This window comes from Corvus hawaiiensis, chromosome 6, assembly GCF_020740725.1.
Source record: "Corvus hawaiiensis isolate bCorHaw1 chromosome 6, bCorHaw1.pri.cur, whole genome shotgun sequence".
Lineage (NCBI taxonomy): Eukaryota > Metazoa > Chordata > Aves > Passeriformes > Corvidae > Corvus > Corvus hawaiiensis.
Genome location: NC_063218.1, coordinates 40052650 through 40069766, shown reverse-complemented (window position 1 = coordinate 40069766; position 17117 = coordinate 40052650). Strand labels below are relative to the sequence as shown.

Genomic DNA, 17117 nt, shown 5'->3' with positions numbered 1-17117 from the left:
AGTGTTCAGTGCCTGTGGTTATCAATGACTTTAAACAGCCGTGAAACGTGAGCTCTTGAGGTTTTGTTCTTCAGATTTCGGAGAGGTTGGTTTTTGTGCTTTATTTGGGTGATCAAATTGAGCTGCTTCAAGTTGGTTCCCAAATGAGCCATCTAAAAGGAGGTCGTCAGACACTAATTGATCAATAACTTTTTTTTAGAACAACTAATTTCACTGTTGCCTGTTTCTGTGACTTTATGGCACTCTGAGTTTAGAAATATGGTGCCATAGGAAGCAGGGAGTATTTTCAAATCTCATGATTGTCTTAGCAGGAAATTGGGCTAAACAGATTGGTGGTCAAGAATTTGTGTTTACTGCTGTACTCCTGGGTCCTCAGTGGTCCAAAATTGCTGCTAAAGAGGAGTTTATGAAAAATTGAAGCTTGTTTTTGGAGAGATCCCTTAACAGCCTTTATAACACAAGCAAACATGGAAGCATCCTGCACTATACCTTGGAGGCTTTGACAATGACTGCCTGAATTGCTTCCTTCTGAATCTTGCTATGCAGGTGGAAAATACACAATGAGGACCCAGCACCACCTGCTGTGTAGGAACTTACTGGAAGTGCTGCTTAATGTATTCAAGCTGCTATTCCTTTGTAGGATGAATTGCACACAGTGGTGCTGGTATTTATTGCCTGCTGTTGTAGCTGAGAACAATGTTTATCTGATCAAAACAGCTTCTAGTTGCTTTACTTTTGACGTTGGTGTTTTGTGTAATGCCACAGGTACTGTAGGGTTGTTATCTCTGGTACATACATGGGTCAAAAAGTAGAAGGGAGGAAAGGGACAGTGCATGAGGACACAATCTTGCTTGCTATGGCTGACAAGGCCATTACATGAGGTCCAAAATGTGTTGATTATAGCTGATGGAAGGGAGGGGAACTTGTTTGAAGCACAACAGGTAATCAGCAGTACAGCTAGTGCTGTGGTACTCCTGGTACTCTGGTACTCCTGTCATGATTTAGATCCAACTGCAATTCAACTCGGCATGAATAAAGGAAGAAGATGGGTTTCAGAGCCTTTATTTTCAAGGGATAAGACTTTCCTTTGTCAAGTTGTAAGGATATAACTTGTTTTACTTCAGGATCTTCTATCCTTGTGTTTTTAAGTGGAGCATCGTAGCAAAACTGAGAGCAAGCAAGGTCAGTGCTTCATCTATCGCCCATGCTTTTCAATGGCTTTTCGCATCCACTTTTTCAGGCGGAATACATGGGTGTAAAATCCGTATTTGCCATCTCGGTCACAGCCTTCTCCCCATGAAACTATTCCCACTTGATACCAGCGGTTGTCATCTGGGTTCTAAAGTGAAGAAAAAATGGGATTGGCACAAGGAGCAAGAGACTGATAATGATTCTCTGATTCTACGACTGGAAAAGACATCCAAGGTCAACTCCGACCTTTGACCAAACACCACCATGTTAACTAAACCACAGCACTGAGTGCACTCTTTCAGTGAAGAAATTCCTCTGATGTCCAGCCTGAACCTCCCTTGGCACAGCTTGAGGCCATTTTCTCTTGTCCTTTGCTTGTCAGGAAGAAGAGGCTGACTGCCACCTAGCTACAACCTCCTTTCAGTAGGTCTCCCCTGAGCTTCCTTTTCTCCAGGCTAAACAGGCCTAGCTTCCTCAGCCATGCCTCATAAGACATGTGCTCTGGATTGTTTAGCAGCTTGGTTGCCCTCTCAGATCTAAACCTTGGATGTGCCCCAGCCTGTTTAATGATGGATGCTACTTTGGGATTCGGACTGGCATCTCCAACAGTTTGTTGGAGTAATTTTGTCTCTACTCTTAAATCTCTAGTTAAGAATTGGCCATCACTCATATGTCCTGCAGGTGATCTCCCAATATGCTGAGAGCTCAGTATAGAAATGGGGCTGGATGACTGCAGGATTTGTCTCCATTGCTCACCTTGGGCATGAGCTGAGTTTGCTTCAGCCACTCAGCTGTGGCTCCAGTCTGCTACTGTTTTTTAGACTATGAAGTTCAGCATAGAACAAACCTATCTCTGTATGTCTTATAAGCTTGAACTTGTTGAACATACCTTCATTACAAAAGGTCCCCCACTGTCCCCTTCGCAGGCATCTCCTCTCTTTAAGTCGTCAGGACTGTAACCTACAGGCAAGAAAAATGAACATTTGACATTTGTTGGCCATGGTTTCTTTAAAGTTTTGGGATAAATTGCATAAATGTTTTGGGACCCATGAGATTGTTTGCTGCTTCTGTCAACTCTTGGACTTTGGTTTTTCACATATGTAAAAATTCTAACTCTGCATCTGTCTTTGCAACTTTCTTGAATCCACCCTCTGTGCTCTCATTCCTGTTCTTTCATCAGAATTGTTGTTAGTGTCAAGTGCACTGACACTGTACAACAGCTGTAGCTTGAGCTACTGTGCTTTTCTTGTCTTGGAAACTTATTTGTCATATTCTCTGTTCCCTGTTCTTCTGTTTATTATAGAGATACACTGTTGTCCCCACTTTCACCTTCCTCTCACTCTTAAGTTCTGCTTTTCATCTCCCCAGCTGTCTTCCTAAGTCTCACTATGAAGAAAAGGATTTCACTCATTCCTGATGAACTAGATAGTATCTCTGCATTTTCCCATCACCTGTGTCTGTTTTTTCTGTATGTCTGCATCTGAGCTATTTCAAAGGATGTTATTTAGAAAAAGAATCCACAAGAACTCTGTATTTTCAGCACACTCATGTAATTGGCTTCCATCCTAATTCAAGCAATCGCATGTGTTTAGATGCAAGCAGCACAAATTTAGTCAAAAATCACTGGAGGCTTGCCTGTAGGACCTGATAAAGTCTGCACAAATGAAGAATACAGCAGGAATTATTAAACTAGTACATAAATCCATAGTCTCTTGGTAGCTTGAATTCTGTGTCCACTTCCCTTCTTACTCAAAAAGGGTATGATGCTAGAAGAGAAGGGTATGATGTAGGAAGGTAGGAGCCTTCAGAATTTGTGGGCATAAGTATGAATGGGCTCCAAAAGATTGAGACAAGCTATAGACAGGATAATAGGTGTGCAGCCTTCAATTTAGGAAGTCACTGAACTGTTCTGTATACTGGTGAAAAGATAATTTTATTTGTGCTTAGTTCTCCCACAGCTGCTGCTGCCACCTAGTACCATTAGACTAGTGCCTGACACAGGTTCGTGTTGCAAACTTTATTCCTAGCTTCAAGTTCTCCAGCCTTCGTGTTTTCTGAGAGCTGAGAAAGTTCTTGTCATAGGGAAGTTATTCTTTGTGGAGGGCATTTGCAAATTTATCAGAAAGTAACCTTTCTGCACGAGTCATACCAGGAGCTCAGAGCCCTTGACTTCTGTGGCTCCAGTGCTACTTACCTGCACAAAACATGTTGTCAGTGACTTTAACTCTGGTGGATGCCTTGCAGGTGCTTTGGTCTACAATGGGCAGATTGACCTGTTGCAGAACTTTGGGCAGGTTGCTGGGGTTAGTGGCCCATGTTTCTTTCAAGTTTCCCCAACCAGTTACCCTCCCTTTGTAACCTGCCAGCATCAGCCTATGGAAGGAAGCACAGGTATAATTAAATGTAACAGCTTTCTCCCACCTGGCATTCTTGCTGCAAATAGCCTTGAGAAGTCACCTCTCTTCTCTCTCTCTCTCTGTTCTCCTCACCTCTGCACGACCTCTTTGGTAGGCAGGCAGACAGGATGGATGTAGTCACTGAAGCTGATGGGTCTCTTTAAATGCATGAGTGCAATGTCTCGGTCCATGTTCTCTCTCCAGTTGTACTTGGGATGGATGATGATTTTATCCAAAAGAGCAATCTTCTCTTTATTCTTTTCATATCTGAAATAGTTATGAAGGAGAGAACTCACTGTACAGTAGCAGCTGAGAGTTGGAGTTCATGATACTCTCAGCTTTGTACCCTCCGAGACAATGCTGTCTTTACATAGGAGCACCCTTTTAGATTTCTCAGGCTTCCTTGCTCCTTTTCACTTTAACCTTTAGGATCAGCAAGAGCAGCAAATGACAGCCCCATTAGATCCTGTTATTGAGAGGCATGAAACGTTACCTATAATACTTCCTTGGATACTGAATGACAGCCCAACTTCAAAGTATCTCACTACTGCAAGAGGAAGCCTGGTTCCTTCTCACTTATCCAGACTCTTACTTTGCTCTTACGTGCTTGCCAATCCGCACCAATATGTCATTTGTAGTTAAGTTCTTGTCCCAGGGTGGATAAAAAAGACAATGAGCAGCAGTCAGGATCCAGCTGTCACTGATGAGGCTGGCACCACACAGCAGCTCTTGAGGAGACTTTTTGTAGAGCATCACCTGCCTGAGAGATGAGGAGGAAGGAAGCCTTAGCAGGACTTAAGATGTGGCTGGCTGAACGGGTCCTGTTGTCAAGCAGAAGGTGCAGAATTGGCAGTGAGAAGGAAACAGCACTGCACTATGCTGACAAAACTGCATAAGTAGCTCTGTAGCAAAAGTCTTCCCCAAACATGTATATCCTACGTAGTAGGCCATTTACCCCATTTCTTTCACGTGGAGAGGTTTCTCCTCCTTTCTGTTCCAGCAAAGCTGGAAAGAGGAAGACATGAAGATGAAACACACCAACATACTTGCTTTCTCCAGTGGTTGCATACTTGATTCAAGAGGTGAGTTTCTTTACAGCTATTTTAGTACTGCTCCGTCAACCACTTGGAGCAGCTTTGATTAGAATCTGTAATATATGCTTGAGATAGGAAAGCCCTTTTATTTCTACCTGCTTGAGCTGAAGAGAAGGAAGACACAGTTCCCAAAGACTGTGCAAAGCCAGTACTTACCAGGGGGCGCTGCCAACTTCTGCGTCATCTCCACCAACAACTCTGCCTCCCATGTAGGACTCCAACAGCTCCTTCTCACTTTGGTCTGTTACCTTTTTCTTCTCAAATAAAGGACGAATGCCACAATCTGAAAAAACAGGCAATCTGGCTTTGCTACCCTACCAGATTCACAGTGCAGAACTATTGTCTGCAGTCAATATGCAAAGCTGGAAGATCTTAGGAAGGAAGTGCTTACTAGCTCCATGATTGGAACTGGATATTGACTTCTGAGAGTTCAAGGAATTTAAGTATCTTCCCCTGCTTTTAACAGCATTTGGCTAGCTGAGGTTTCTGAGGAACAGGCAGAAGCTACAGCCCTTCTACAAACATGCCGTATCCAGAGTTTTTGCTCACCTGCTTCACCTGAACCAAAAGTTTTGTCATCAAAGAAGGTTTTGAATTCCTGAGGAATGGTAGAACGTCCTGATATTCCCTCGAACTCATGGTTCTCATCCTCTAGCAAGCTGTCTGAGAGAGATAGAAAGACAAACATGGTAAAAGGCTTAACTGCAGTTACCATAATTATCAGCAATGTAAATATCCCCTTTCCCCACACAGTGGGTCTGATGAAGGAATGATGTTTTAAAACACCAGTGCTCTTTTTAATGTGCCTAGTCCACCACTGTGAGTTTTCAGGGAGAACACCTGAGAGAGGTAACAGTGCTATGCACCTAAGGCAGGTTAGTACATGTGCTATATGGACAAACAGGACTCCCAGGTGCATGGTGCATTAATGGTGGCATTAAATCTATGAGACATCCTTGTCTATGCCTCCCAGGCCAAGCACTTCATTCTAGTCCTGCTGTTATTTGCCACTGCCTCAAATGTGTGCCTACCCAAACCTATGCAGACTTCTCACCGCAGTAGTGCAGATCACAGTAGTCAAAGTAGGGTGGTTCATCTGTGACACACCAGACACCCTCGTCATCTCTGTCTGGATTCCGACAGTAATTCTCCTGCAGCTCCACGTCTGGGTCAATGTGTTTTCCATGGAGCACCTCTTTGGCTTTCTCAGAGTTCCACGGCAGACACTTGGCTCCAGACACAGTGACTGAGAGGGTCCCCGTGTAAAGCATGCCTTTCTCTGGTTCACAAGGCTCCACTGGTACAGGTGGTGTGGCCCGTGGAGTAAATGGAACTGTTGTTCTGTCTTCACCTGGAAAGACAGAGAGCTGTGATTTAAGCCATAGCTGTGCACTCAGAAGTGCTGTTAGCAAATAGCACAGAGCCTCTTTACTGAAGCCTAGAGTTCCATGGGGCCTCCCATTATGTTTGGGAGCTCCCATTGTGTTCCCATGCATGTGGTGGCCCTCTAAAATATTGCAGTGTCAGAGGTGGTCCAGCAGTATTGTGAAGTGAGGCTGGCACTATTCATCACACTTCTCTTTGTCACTAGGATATGAGGAACAATACTGTGTTCCCTTCTGGGGCATCTTCGAGAACCAGCTCGAGGGATGGGTAGGTGCCTCAGGTATCATAATGCTGCTGTATTAGGTCCTCCAACACCTTATTCTCAAATGCTTAACTAGGCCATATTTGGGGGAGCCTTTTATTGTGATATGCTACTAAAACAGCAAATTTAACTTTTGCCAATGTTTCTAAATCTAATAATAAGTGAAAAATTTCCTTGCAAGACTTTTCATGCTTTTTTGTGTGAGTGTCCTAATGACTGCAAGTTTTAAGCAGCATTTCCTGAGGGAGTGAGTACCCAATAATCTATTCTTGCTTGGCCTCAAGGTGCCTTCTCCGTGTGCACGGGGGGGAGGTCCCCATGTGAAGAGACATCCCATTTGACTATTCTCTCTGGTGCACAACAGCCACTGGGCAAGTAGCATTCACCTTAATCAGTGAGGCTGCTTCTGTTTTTTGACCCATGTCAACATGATTCTGAAAGAACTGTGCACAAAACCAAGGCTTTTCTAATCCTGCTATATCCATGCACGTGTAACTGTAAGCTACTGTAGGCCAGAAATTAAATGGTGAACAGAGATAGTACAGATGCCTGATGGCCTCAAAGCAGAGCAGTATTTCTTCTCAGTTTGTTAGATTCTGCAGACCTGAGCAATGGTAATGGCTTTTAAAATTTCAGAATACCCCATGTCAAAATGGTTGCTGACCTCTAACTTTCACTTGTAAGAGTTGTTGCTTCTAGTCTCTGTTTTTGGAAGAGAAACTTCTGCTGTGAGAAGTTTCTCTCCTTTACCAGTTCTTCTGAGACAGAGGCCAAGCCCCAGGGGAGATAGCTCTGTACTGGGGAGAAATGGGAATGTGTAATGGGAGATGGTCCTCCATGTCCAGTGCAATGATGAGAGAAGGGCATCTTCTCTTTTCTTGAGATTGTGAGTATTAAACTGCATACCTTCACAGGAGAGAATGTTAAGGCAGGCAGTCACACACAAACTGTAGTTACTTTGTCCTAAAGGTAGGAATTCAGACCAAAAAACATTATGACTCATGGCTGTCACAAACTAGAGACAACTGAGCCAGGATTTTGGGGTGACTGACTAGAGAATATTGTAGTACATTCCAGGGGACTGCTGACACTGGTTTTAATTTAGATCTAGATTAACATAATCTAGAGAAAACAGCTCATTGTGTATGGGCGACTCTGACTTTTCCTCCTCAGCTCCTTTACCCTTTAAGATGCAGTTTCTCTACTCCTACTGACCTCTGTTCATGTAAGCGTTCCCCCTCCTTAACCCTCTCCTTGACTGCTTTACTGTGAGTCTCAGTGCAGTGTTTTGCTGTGAGTGCAGGGGTCTCTGGAGTGCTGTGGCATACCACACACAGGGATGGGACACTCCTCCCGTTCCACCGTTGGGTCTCGGGTATAGCACCACGGGCCTTCTGAGTTGTCTGGGTTCCTGCAGTAGTTCTCAATGAGGTTGGGATAAATGGTGGCATTAAATCTATGAGAGACAAAGCTGGTTAGGCTAGGAAGGAAGGACACCCTGGAGAACTCTTAAGGGGTATGCAGAAGATGAACTTACTTAGGAATATGTGGATATTTGCTTGTCCACACTTGACATTCAATCCCAGACTTGGTGTGGCTAATTGTTCCCCGATAGTTCTGGCCCAGCCCAAGAGCGCAGTTACCTGTCAAAATCCCAACAGTGTAAGCCAGAGTCAGTGGAACTGGATGTTGCATTTTTCAAGGTCAGAAGTACCATCTCCCATATCCCTTTAACTTTTGCTGCGTGCATGAGCCTGCATGAGCAGAGACATCCTCTTCCTGTGAGAAGAGCACACAGCCTAAGCTTTCTCTCTCTCATCAGAGGGAGCCATCCCTGAGGCTCTGTGCTTTGCTTTGGCTCAGAGCCTTTCTGAGAGGCTGCTCACACCTGACTGAGTCACAAGAATAAGGATATTTACCCCATGCTATTTCAGTGCACAAGCCAGATTGTTTGTTGCAATGGTTAGTGGGGAAATAAAGAGGAAGAAATAATTTCAAATTCCTCCCCTGATATTTTTCTCTATAATTGGATGGCTTCTCCAACATCAGTTTAATTTTTTTCTGTACAATCTCTGCAGGAAGCAAGTTCCTGTCACTCACTGTATCTAGGAGATTGAAGTCAGCATGAAGTTCATACCTTCTAGACAAGCATCCAGAACTGTCCTGGATATTCTCAGGCCCTGACATACTAGCAAAATAAGAAGAAAGAGGCACATTATATGAAAGCAATCCAAATAAGCATCATCATTTCAACCAGTTTATCATCCAGAGACAAAACACAAGTGCTTAGCCCTAGAAAGTGAGCTCTTAAAAGAGGGAGCCATCTCTCCAGGATGAGACAGTGCATCCTAAGGGATAACAGTACCTGCAGGACTCAAAACAACTTACCTTGGTATTTTGACCAAAATGTGTCCTGTAAAAAAGAAAAAATAAAGAAAAATATATATTTAGGGACACAGAATATCAAACCTTTCTTGGCTACTGCAATTCAAACCAGTAAGAGAACATGCCATCAAAACAAAAGGAAAGACTAACCTAGCTCTGTTTATACCAATTGCTGTGGAATAAATAAAGCAAATAAAGCAAAAAACCCGATACAAAGCCACATTCCCATGCATCAGACTCAGGAATCAAGACAGTACTGTTGTTTCTAAAGAGACCAAAGATGTTTACAACCTTCATCAACCTTCAGAGGAAGCAGAGCATTCTATGGTGCAGTGGGCTACAGTGCAGAAGTCCAAGCAGCTGAATCTGGAATTTCTAAGGCCACAGATCACATGTAGGTATTGCTCAGCTCTTTGGGTATGCATCTCTGCCATGCAGCCTGGGGCTGATTGCTTTTGTAGTACTCCACAGAGGTAGTGTCTTGCTGGCTTAGGCTCCTAACTGTTTATCTGTTGTATTTTGGGTGTGAAATTCAGCAGGGACATTGTTCCTTGGGGCTAGGAACAAATCCCAAAAGGATGCAGCACAAATTCAGCAGCATGAGTGAGTCTGGAAACCAGAAAAAGGGACAGAGTGTGCAAAAGCTTCAGCTCAAAGGAGTTTGAGGCATCTGCACTCAGTGTTTGGCTGCTACGCCAGTGCATCTGTGAGTGTCTGGGACAGCAGCTCACATGTGTGAGGCAGCATGCTGAGCTAGTGGAAGATGCTATTCAGGACCAATGAGACCTTGTCACTTCACGTGTAGAGAGGGAGAGAAAAGAACCTGAGCTTTCAGCTGTATTCCCTGGAGTGTCTCAAGGAGGGAAGCTCCCTAAGAAAGCCTGAGCTCCCCTTGGGGCACACACACATCAGCTTCATCTTTGGTTCACAGAACTGAGTATTAGAACCCTGGCCCCTGGCTGCGTGTGCAACCTGCTGCTGTCTCCCTGCGGAGGATGGCTGAGGGAATGTTTCCCGGTACGTACCGTCTGATCAGTGGATTCAAGGGCTTCGAAAGCCTCCTCATAACTGCATATCTCCTCCAGGCACTCTCGCTCCAGGTTTCCCTTAAGCATCTCTTCTAGAAATCCCTTGTTGGCACGTCGTGGGCGCTTGAGCAGGGACAATGCCTGCCCCTTTTCCAGGAAAACTATCGGGTCAGAACACTGCCAGTCAAAGGGCTACTCACAGCCAGAGGGCACCTTCGTCTCCCCTTTCAGTTTCCAAAAACTACATGGCAGCTGATGTGGTGATCCCACAGCCCAGCCTCCCCCAGTGCACCATATAGAGAGGAGAAGCCCTGTCAGGTCTACACTTGCTTATCAGAGCAGGCTCTCTGGAATTCATCCTGTCACAGCTCCCATCACTTAGGTAACAGAAGTGACAAGAACACTGCTTCCTCAGCAAAGCTGCTCTGCTCATTTGCAGTTAGAGGCTTGTTTGCTTTGAGCCTGCTGCTCTCCCTATCTCCAGCCACTGTATTTTTGTCTTGCTGGCCTCAGACCACTGTGATAAGCACAGCTTGGTTCCATTTCATGTTCAGAGCCCCTGATTTGAGATCTGGAGACAGGTCTTCCCTCACACAGTAGTGGGTCCAAGAGGACTAACCTCGTGTTAAGGAAAGACAGTTAGAGGATCTAATAAAAGAAGCAGTGAGCAGGAAGGTGGCATATTTTGTTTGACCTAAAGTTTCAATAAGGAACGCCTGGGGAGGCAATGGAGAATTAAAGCCACCTAGGTCAGCAGAGGAACTCTATCCCCAAAAGCCCCACGGCTGTGTTACACTCGATCCTGGACTCAGCCACAATCCCCTTCCCTGCCATTTCCCAGGTGACCCGTAAAATCCACTGAGTTGTTGTCACCAGCTGACAGATTCTGCTTCATCCTCCTCTATTCACTCCATTCTCAGCACCCTTTTGCTCTCAACTTCAAGCTTTTAGCCTGTCCTCCTGACTTGAGGAAGAAAACTTGCCACATGCATTACCTCTGGAAAGAACTAACTCCATCTTTCTTCCTCCTGTCATCTGCTGGTACTTCTGCCCTTGAGTCTTACCTCTGTCATGGCTCAAGGTGAGGTGCAGAAGGCTGGAGAAGAGCAGGCCCCTCAGTAGGCTGGTTTTCGTGTGCGCCATGCTGTACAGCCCTGGCTGCAGGGGAATTGCAAAGGAAGCAGAATAAGCGGAGTCACAGCCCTGCTGGGTTAATATTGAACCAGAATGAAGAAACAGGACTCCAGGTCGTGGTGTGTCAGGGACAGTGGGACTCTTATCCCTCCTCTCTTGGCATCTCTCCCTCCCTTCAGAGCATCTTTGTTTCCTTACTTAACTTCCTATTTCGTATCTGGGAAGATGGCATGAGTAGCAAGAGGACAATTTTGTCCCAGGGCACAGGGAGAACTCAGGCTGGAGAGAGGTACCTCTGCCAGCTCACAGCCATCCCAGCCAGAGAGCTTGCTTCTTTTCCCTGGCTTTGCTCCCGTGCAGCCCCTGGCACCATCACTGCCTCCCCACCATGCTGGGTCAGGTCCCTGCCACTGACTCTTCTCAGATGTACTCCAGCAGCCTCGAACACAGGAAGACTTTGAGATCTCCTTGGCCATTCCCAGTCCTTCTTCTTTTAGCTACAAGCTCCCCTGATTCTCCCTAGTGCTCAGTTGTCTTTCCTTCCTGCAGTTATGAGCAAGCTCAGCCTCAGCTATTTTGGCACCACAACACACAGTGTAAGTGTTCCCCCTTCTCCCTTGCCCATAACAAGGAGCAGAAACTGTGCCTTTGACAGTCCATTGGGAATTTAAATTTTCCTCCCAGTTAGGTCAGCATGCCATTGACAGTACATTCTTCCCAATGCCTTACAATTCCCAGCTGAGTGGAGGAGGATGAAGCAGCATGAAGGCTGGGCTCCCCCTTTTCTTCCCCCCATAGTGCAACGTACTAAAGTCCATCCAAAAGGAAACAGAAACTGATGAGCAGGGAGCTAGCACACACAAAACCAGCCAGGAAAACAAGGGCTTCCAGAAACAGGGAAACAGGAATTCTCTGGATGTCATGATATCAGCTATTAAGTCAAGAACTGGACTACCAGAGCTGGGAAAGTTCTAATGATTGCTACAGCAAGTGGACCATTGGCAAGAGTGGAAAAACAGCAAAAAGCAGGGCAGCATGGGGGTAGTCTCAGGAATTGCCACAAAAGTTCTTTCTGCCAGCAGGGAGCATATTTAGTGCTGTGCCTCTGTGCAGCAGATACATCTGTAATGTTTATCTCCATAGAAGGAGTGCAAATATTAGCATTAGGTTGGCTGAGGAATGACTCTGGCCACTGGTACAAAGAGCAGTTGCAGAGGCTTCCTTCCTCACCTAAGAGTGTCTCCCGTTCTCATCCACACACGTCTCTATGCCCCGCTCTGGATTTTGGAGAGACACCTTTAGGAATGGCTGGGATTCCCTGGGTGGAGATGACCTGGGTGGAGAGTGTGGGCATGGGATTAGACACAACCCTAGAAACACCCATGTCACTTAGCCGGGGAAGCAGCATTTAGGCAGAGAGCACAGGCAGGGACAGGAAAGAGCAGTAACAAGAGTGGTGAGGTCAAAACTGCTGCTGTGTCCCACACAGCCACCTCTGCTCCTCACTGGAGGAGGAGGCACAAGCAGCTTTCAATATCCTCAGTCACTTTCTTTTTCATTTCTGCATCTCTGTCTCTTCTTTGTAATAACCAGGCAGCCTTTACACTGCAGCTTAAGTCAATGTTGTTATACTTATGCATAGACTTTTACTGTCTTGTCTTTCCTTTAAAGGAAAGGTCTTACCACCTTCCATGGAATCATGCAGTATATAAGGCTAACTTTCAGCAATGCTACACTACAGCAGTTAAGTTTGGTTATCAGACTTGGTTATCAGGTATGAATATCTTCTAATACTTACCTATGCCATCTTCCTTTAACATTACTTCTGTTCTGGTTCCTACATTCATTCTGTTGCTTAAGCATTTGTTTGAAAAACCCTTACTGAAACTGATGATGATTCTGTCACTATGTCTGGCTGCTCCTCTTCCAGCCGCTGTTCTTCTTTCCCCTGTGATACAGGACAAACCTACCTCTCAGGGCAACTTGTTAACTGTAACTAAAACCTCTTATCTCTAGATTACTCAAGGCTACATCCATCACTTAGGTTCCTTCTATTTCTTTACTTTGGTTGTGCTTTGTAATTGGAGTCTTTCACTACATCCTGGGACACTTTCCAGCCCTTTCTGGTGTCTCACAACACTGTAAGTAATTAAAGATGCTGACTCTTCACATTGTGCCTTTTGTCATTCCATAATGTGCTTCTAGGGCTTGTCTCTGTCACATTCCTGTGGTTAGCCTCTGCAGCAGCACAGCATGCATCAGCTATCACCTCTCCAGGGGCTTTGACTTAACCCCTCCAACATTTAACTCTTCCATTCCTGTAAGCAAATTTTTATAATTTCATTTTCTTTCTGCCTTCGCTCACCCATGAATGATGAATGCTATTTTCTTTCTTAGGATGAGAGTTAAGATACCTTTAATGTCCAGAGTTATGGCTTTTAACACAGCCGGAAGTTTTGATCTCTTTCCCTCTATGTATTGATTCTTGGTTTTAAGTAAAAAAAGCCTTTGGCTGTTTTTTTTCCTGTGTGACTACTTCTTCGTCAACTTCCAGGGGGCATAATATAGGGTGTTTGGCCTTGGCCCTGGCCCATTTTCTTGGACCTTTGTCTATTCTGTGATGGATACAGTTTGCTGGTTCAACAGCTGGGGCATTTATCAATCTGTTCCTAAAGTGAGTTATACAGTTTGATTGAAGTAACACATTGACTACAATCACAAAGATGAAACCCTTATCCCTTCACACAGGGGTTCCCCTGTTCCCGAGGACCAGGCAGCTGCCAAGTGGGGGGCAACTTCAGGACCCAGAGAACTGTCTCCTTTCCTTGCAGCCTGCTGCTTTTTATTCAAACACCTTGGTCAGGTTTAAGCCAGTTTACAAATTGGCCAAGGGCTGAACCCTGACCGTTGTGTGAGGTTTAAACGTAACACTTGAGTTTATGTGCATGCCTGGCACCTGCTGAGGCCCTGCCAGCATGAAGGACCCAAGCATGCAACAGACCTTGCAGTTGTCACCTGGGAGTGTTGCAGCAGCACCCCAAAGCCTTGGTGAAGCCCTGCCAGCATGGTGGACCCCACCACCCAGGAGAGCTGTGTGCTTGCTGCCTGAACCTGTGAGGGTAATGGGTGCACAAGATCTCCAGCCAGCTGGGTAATCACGTGTCTGCTGTCCCAAAGCATAACCTTCACTGGCATTGAAACTGTTCCCCACGCCAGCACATGGGACCAGGCAGGCACACATCCTTTTCCTTGCTATCCTTCTTCCCTTCTCACCAGGATCCTGACAACTACACCAAATGTAATGCACTGGCGTGAGGGCTTGTTATGGATCCCAACAAAAAAGGCACTCAGAGCCCACAACGTAGTAATTAAAATAGCCTTTACTGGACATGATACAAGAAAGGGTATGGCATTAGATAATCCTACACCCCTTCAGATGCTGCAAACACCAAGTTATACATCACTGCACAGCTATCTAGTCAGGCCACAGCACCCTGTACAGATCCCATGCATGCTGAGGTTCACCAGCACCCTAGTCTTCAGGGCTTTTATAGGATTTTCCTAGGAAAATCCTATACTTTACGCATCATTTTGCTGTCAAGCAAAAGGCTGTTAACATGAGAACATGCTGTTTCTAAGACAAAGACACGGTGGTGGCATCACCACCAGGGACCCAGTGGAAGTCACCTATGGGCTCCTCAGTCAGGATTGGCCCAATAAGTTTATCTTGCAGCCAAGTGATACGTGCAGCAGAGCACAGATCTGCTCCCACCTACTCAGATCAGCTGTCAGGTGAACAGTGTTTCTGTGAAGACCTCCTAATTCATAATTGCTCCTTCTATTTCTCTCTTGTTACTTTAGAATAAAAAAGCAGGTCAGCTGTTTAGGCAGTAGGGGTCTGGGTTCTCCCCATCCCTTCCCCCCCCATTGCTCCCCCTTCTCTCCTGTTCTGCTGTGACAGAGGGCACATGCTTCAAACACAGCACATGAGGCCAGCTCCAGTGAGAACATTCTGCAGCTGTGTCAATATTTGAGTTTGGATAGGCACCAAAGAGAGAACAGTAGGAAGCACTGCAGCTTCAAATATGAGCCCCCTCACATGCCTGTGCTTCAAGCACTCAGAGAAGACTTAGCTCACATGCTCCCTAACTATAGAGAAAATAATTAATTAAAAATTAAGACATCCAAAGGTTTATTAACTGAATTCACCTTCCATCTTTACACCACATCAAAGTTTCATGGATCTCACTCTAGCATCTTGTCTTAAAACTGGTCATAAAAGTTTATGGAAAAAAAAAAAAGTAGAAACCACAAAGAGCAGCTTTTCGGGGTGTCACATAACTGCATTCATAGCACCCCAAAAGGGAACTGTGCTACTTATGATTTCCTGGTGCCTCTATATTTTCCTCTTGTGCAGGGGGCATATGAAACCCAGAGAATTTAAAGCCACTAAGCAAGACTGAACAAAAAAATTTGGGGAATTGCAGATGTTTGAGAGGCATAAGACAGAGAGCAAGAATAGCTAAAACTGAGGATTCAGCAAATGACAGTGGTGTTCCTGTAACATGTGAAAAGAGAGTGCAGAGCATGCAAGTCTGAAAGACGTCTGTTAGGTCTGGTATTGTCAGTCTCTTCCTAGGAGGTCAAGCTCACATAGCATTGGGAAATGTGCCCTTCCTTCCTGCAACAGGACTAATTTACATCAGCATGCCTCAGCTGGCAAACAGGCACTGAAGAAGATGGAGCAGAGGGGATATTGGGGTGTAGTTATGGTGGTGCAGGGGCAGGAAAGAAGTGGAAGAGAGGAAGCAAGAATGTGAGAAGAGAAACAAGGGGAAAAAATTAATGAACCCAACTTGAATGTGGAGAGGAAATGGAAAATCTTCTGAGCAGGGATGAACTATTCAACCTTTATGTGGAAAGGTGAGGAGCCTTTCAGCTGGGGACAGTGAAAATTGCACCGTGAGACACAAAACTATCCTTTTCATGTCCTCACACAAACTGTCCAGTCACTGTAAGTGCAGGCAGCTGACAGCAAGCAAGCCAGGTGACAGCTGAGAAGGAACACTCAGCCCTAGCTCCAAGGCAGGAGTTTGCTTCTGCTAATTGTGAAAAATGCTCTTCATATTACAAGACACCTTGTAAACACTTGGGAAGCTGCTTACCAGTACTGTCTGGCACCAGCACGACCTTCAAATGATCAGAAGTGTTGCTTAGCTCCAAGAGTAAAAGCCCAGGAAAGTGCTTGAATAGTAACAAGTAATTAAAAAACTTGAAAGGAAGGCACTGTTGAAAGTCGCTGCTTTGAGACTTTTCCTGAATCCCTGCAGTGCACTGTCACTGACTGACAATGTAACACAGGCAGAACAGAAGCACTGCTCATTAACGCTGTGTCTTCTCTAAGAAGTTATTCCCATCAGCAGCCAATGCCTTCCCTGCACCAGGCCCAGCATGCAGCATGTGTAGGCTCATAGCTTCAAGGAGCAGCTACTGCAAAGCCCCACGTTTACACAGGCAGCTACCTTCAAGACTGCTAATTCTGCCTGGGGCTGAGCCACAGGGCCTTGTTGGTAACACAGAGATGAGAGAGATAGGTTTTGTTTTGTTTTTTTATCTCATTTAATAAGTATAGAAGAAGATCAGCCAGGGCATGTTGGGACAGCCAGGTATCTGTCTTGACCTCTACCACTTCTGCCACTGCTCCAAAGCCCATCCCCTCCTGGATGATGACCATGTCACTCAGTGAGGCCTCAGCCTACATCATAATCCATTTGTCCTCATGCTCAAAGGATGATTTTGATTATGTCCTTTGCTGATGGACACATGCCCTTTCTCTCATGTGCCCCAGGTCCTGGTAAGACCCTTGAGACTGGTAAGTAGCAACGCAGGGCTGCTGGCTGTGATCAGCACCTCAGCCTCACTTGCTGGCCTCAGCACCTACACCATGAGCAGGGCGGGCTCTGTGACAATCCCCTCCTGCTGGCTCTTCCTCTGTGGCGAATTTCTTGCTGCCTGGGGTAGGTCCACAGCAACTGAGGACACCACAATGGCGAGTTCCTCAGAGTCCTTTCCCACCTTGTGGGTGAGCACATGGTGTGCAAGTCTCTGGGGAAGGGTGTAGCCCATGCCACAGAGCTCGCATTTGCAGGGCTTGCCAGCCAGGTGGGATTTCTGATGGCACCACAGCTTAGTGGCCAGGGTGTAGGACTCGCTGCACTGCTCGCAGCTGAAAGTGCACTCC

General features: G+C 45.6%; 1 protein-coding gene across 1 annotated transcript; it reads right to left on the bottom strand.

Annotated features, from left to right (window-relative positions):
- Nucleotides 1–1046: 1046 nt before the first annotated feature.
- F2 (coagulation factor II, thrombin) lies at nt 1047–10943 on the bottom strand. The gene is made up of 14 exons (XM_048305903.1): nt 10807–10943; nt 9740–9903; nt 8718–8742; nt 8467–8517; nt 7867–7972; nt 7658–7785; nt 5736–6032; nt 5231–5344; nt 4838–4964; nt 4180–4347; nt 3681–3854; nt 3386–3564; nt 2081–2151; nt 1047–1339 (listed from the first exon to the last, which is right to left on the bottom strand). Exons 1-14 carry the CDS (start codon nt 10883–10885, stop codon nt 1196–1198), a joined length of 1827 nt encoding a protein of 608 aa, XP_048161860.1. The 5' UTR covers nt 10886–10943; the 3' UTR covers nt 1047–1195.
- Nucleotides 10944–17117: the final 6174 nt, after the last annotated feature.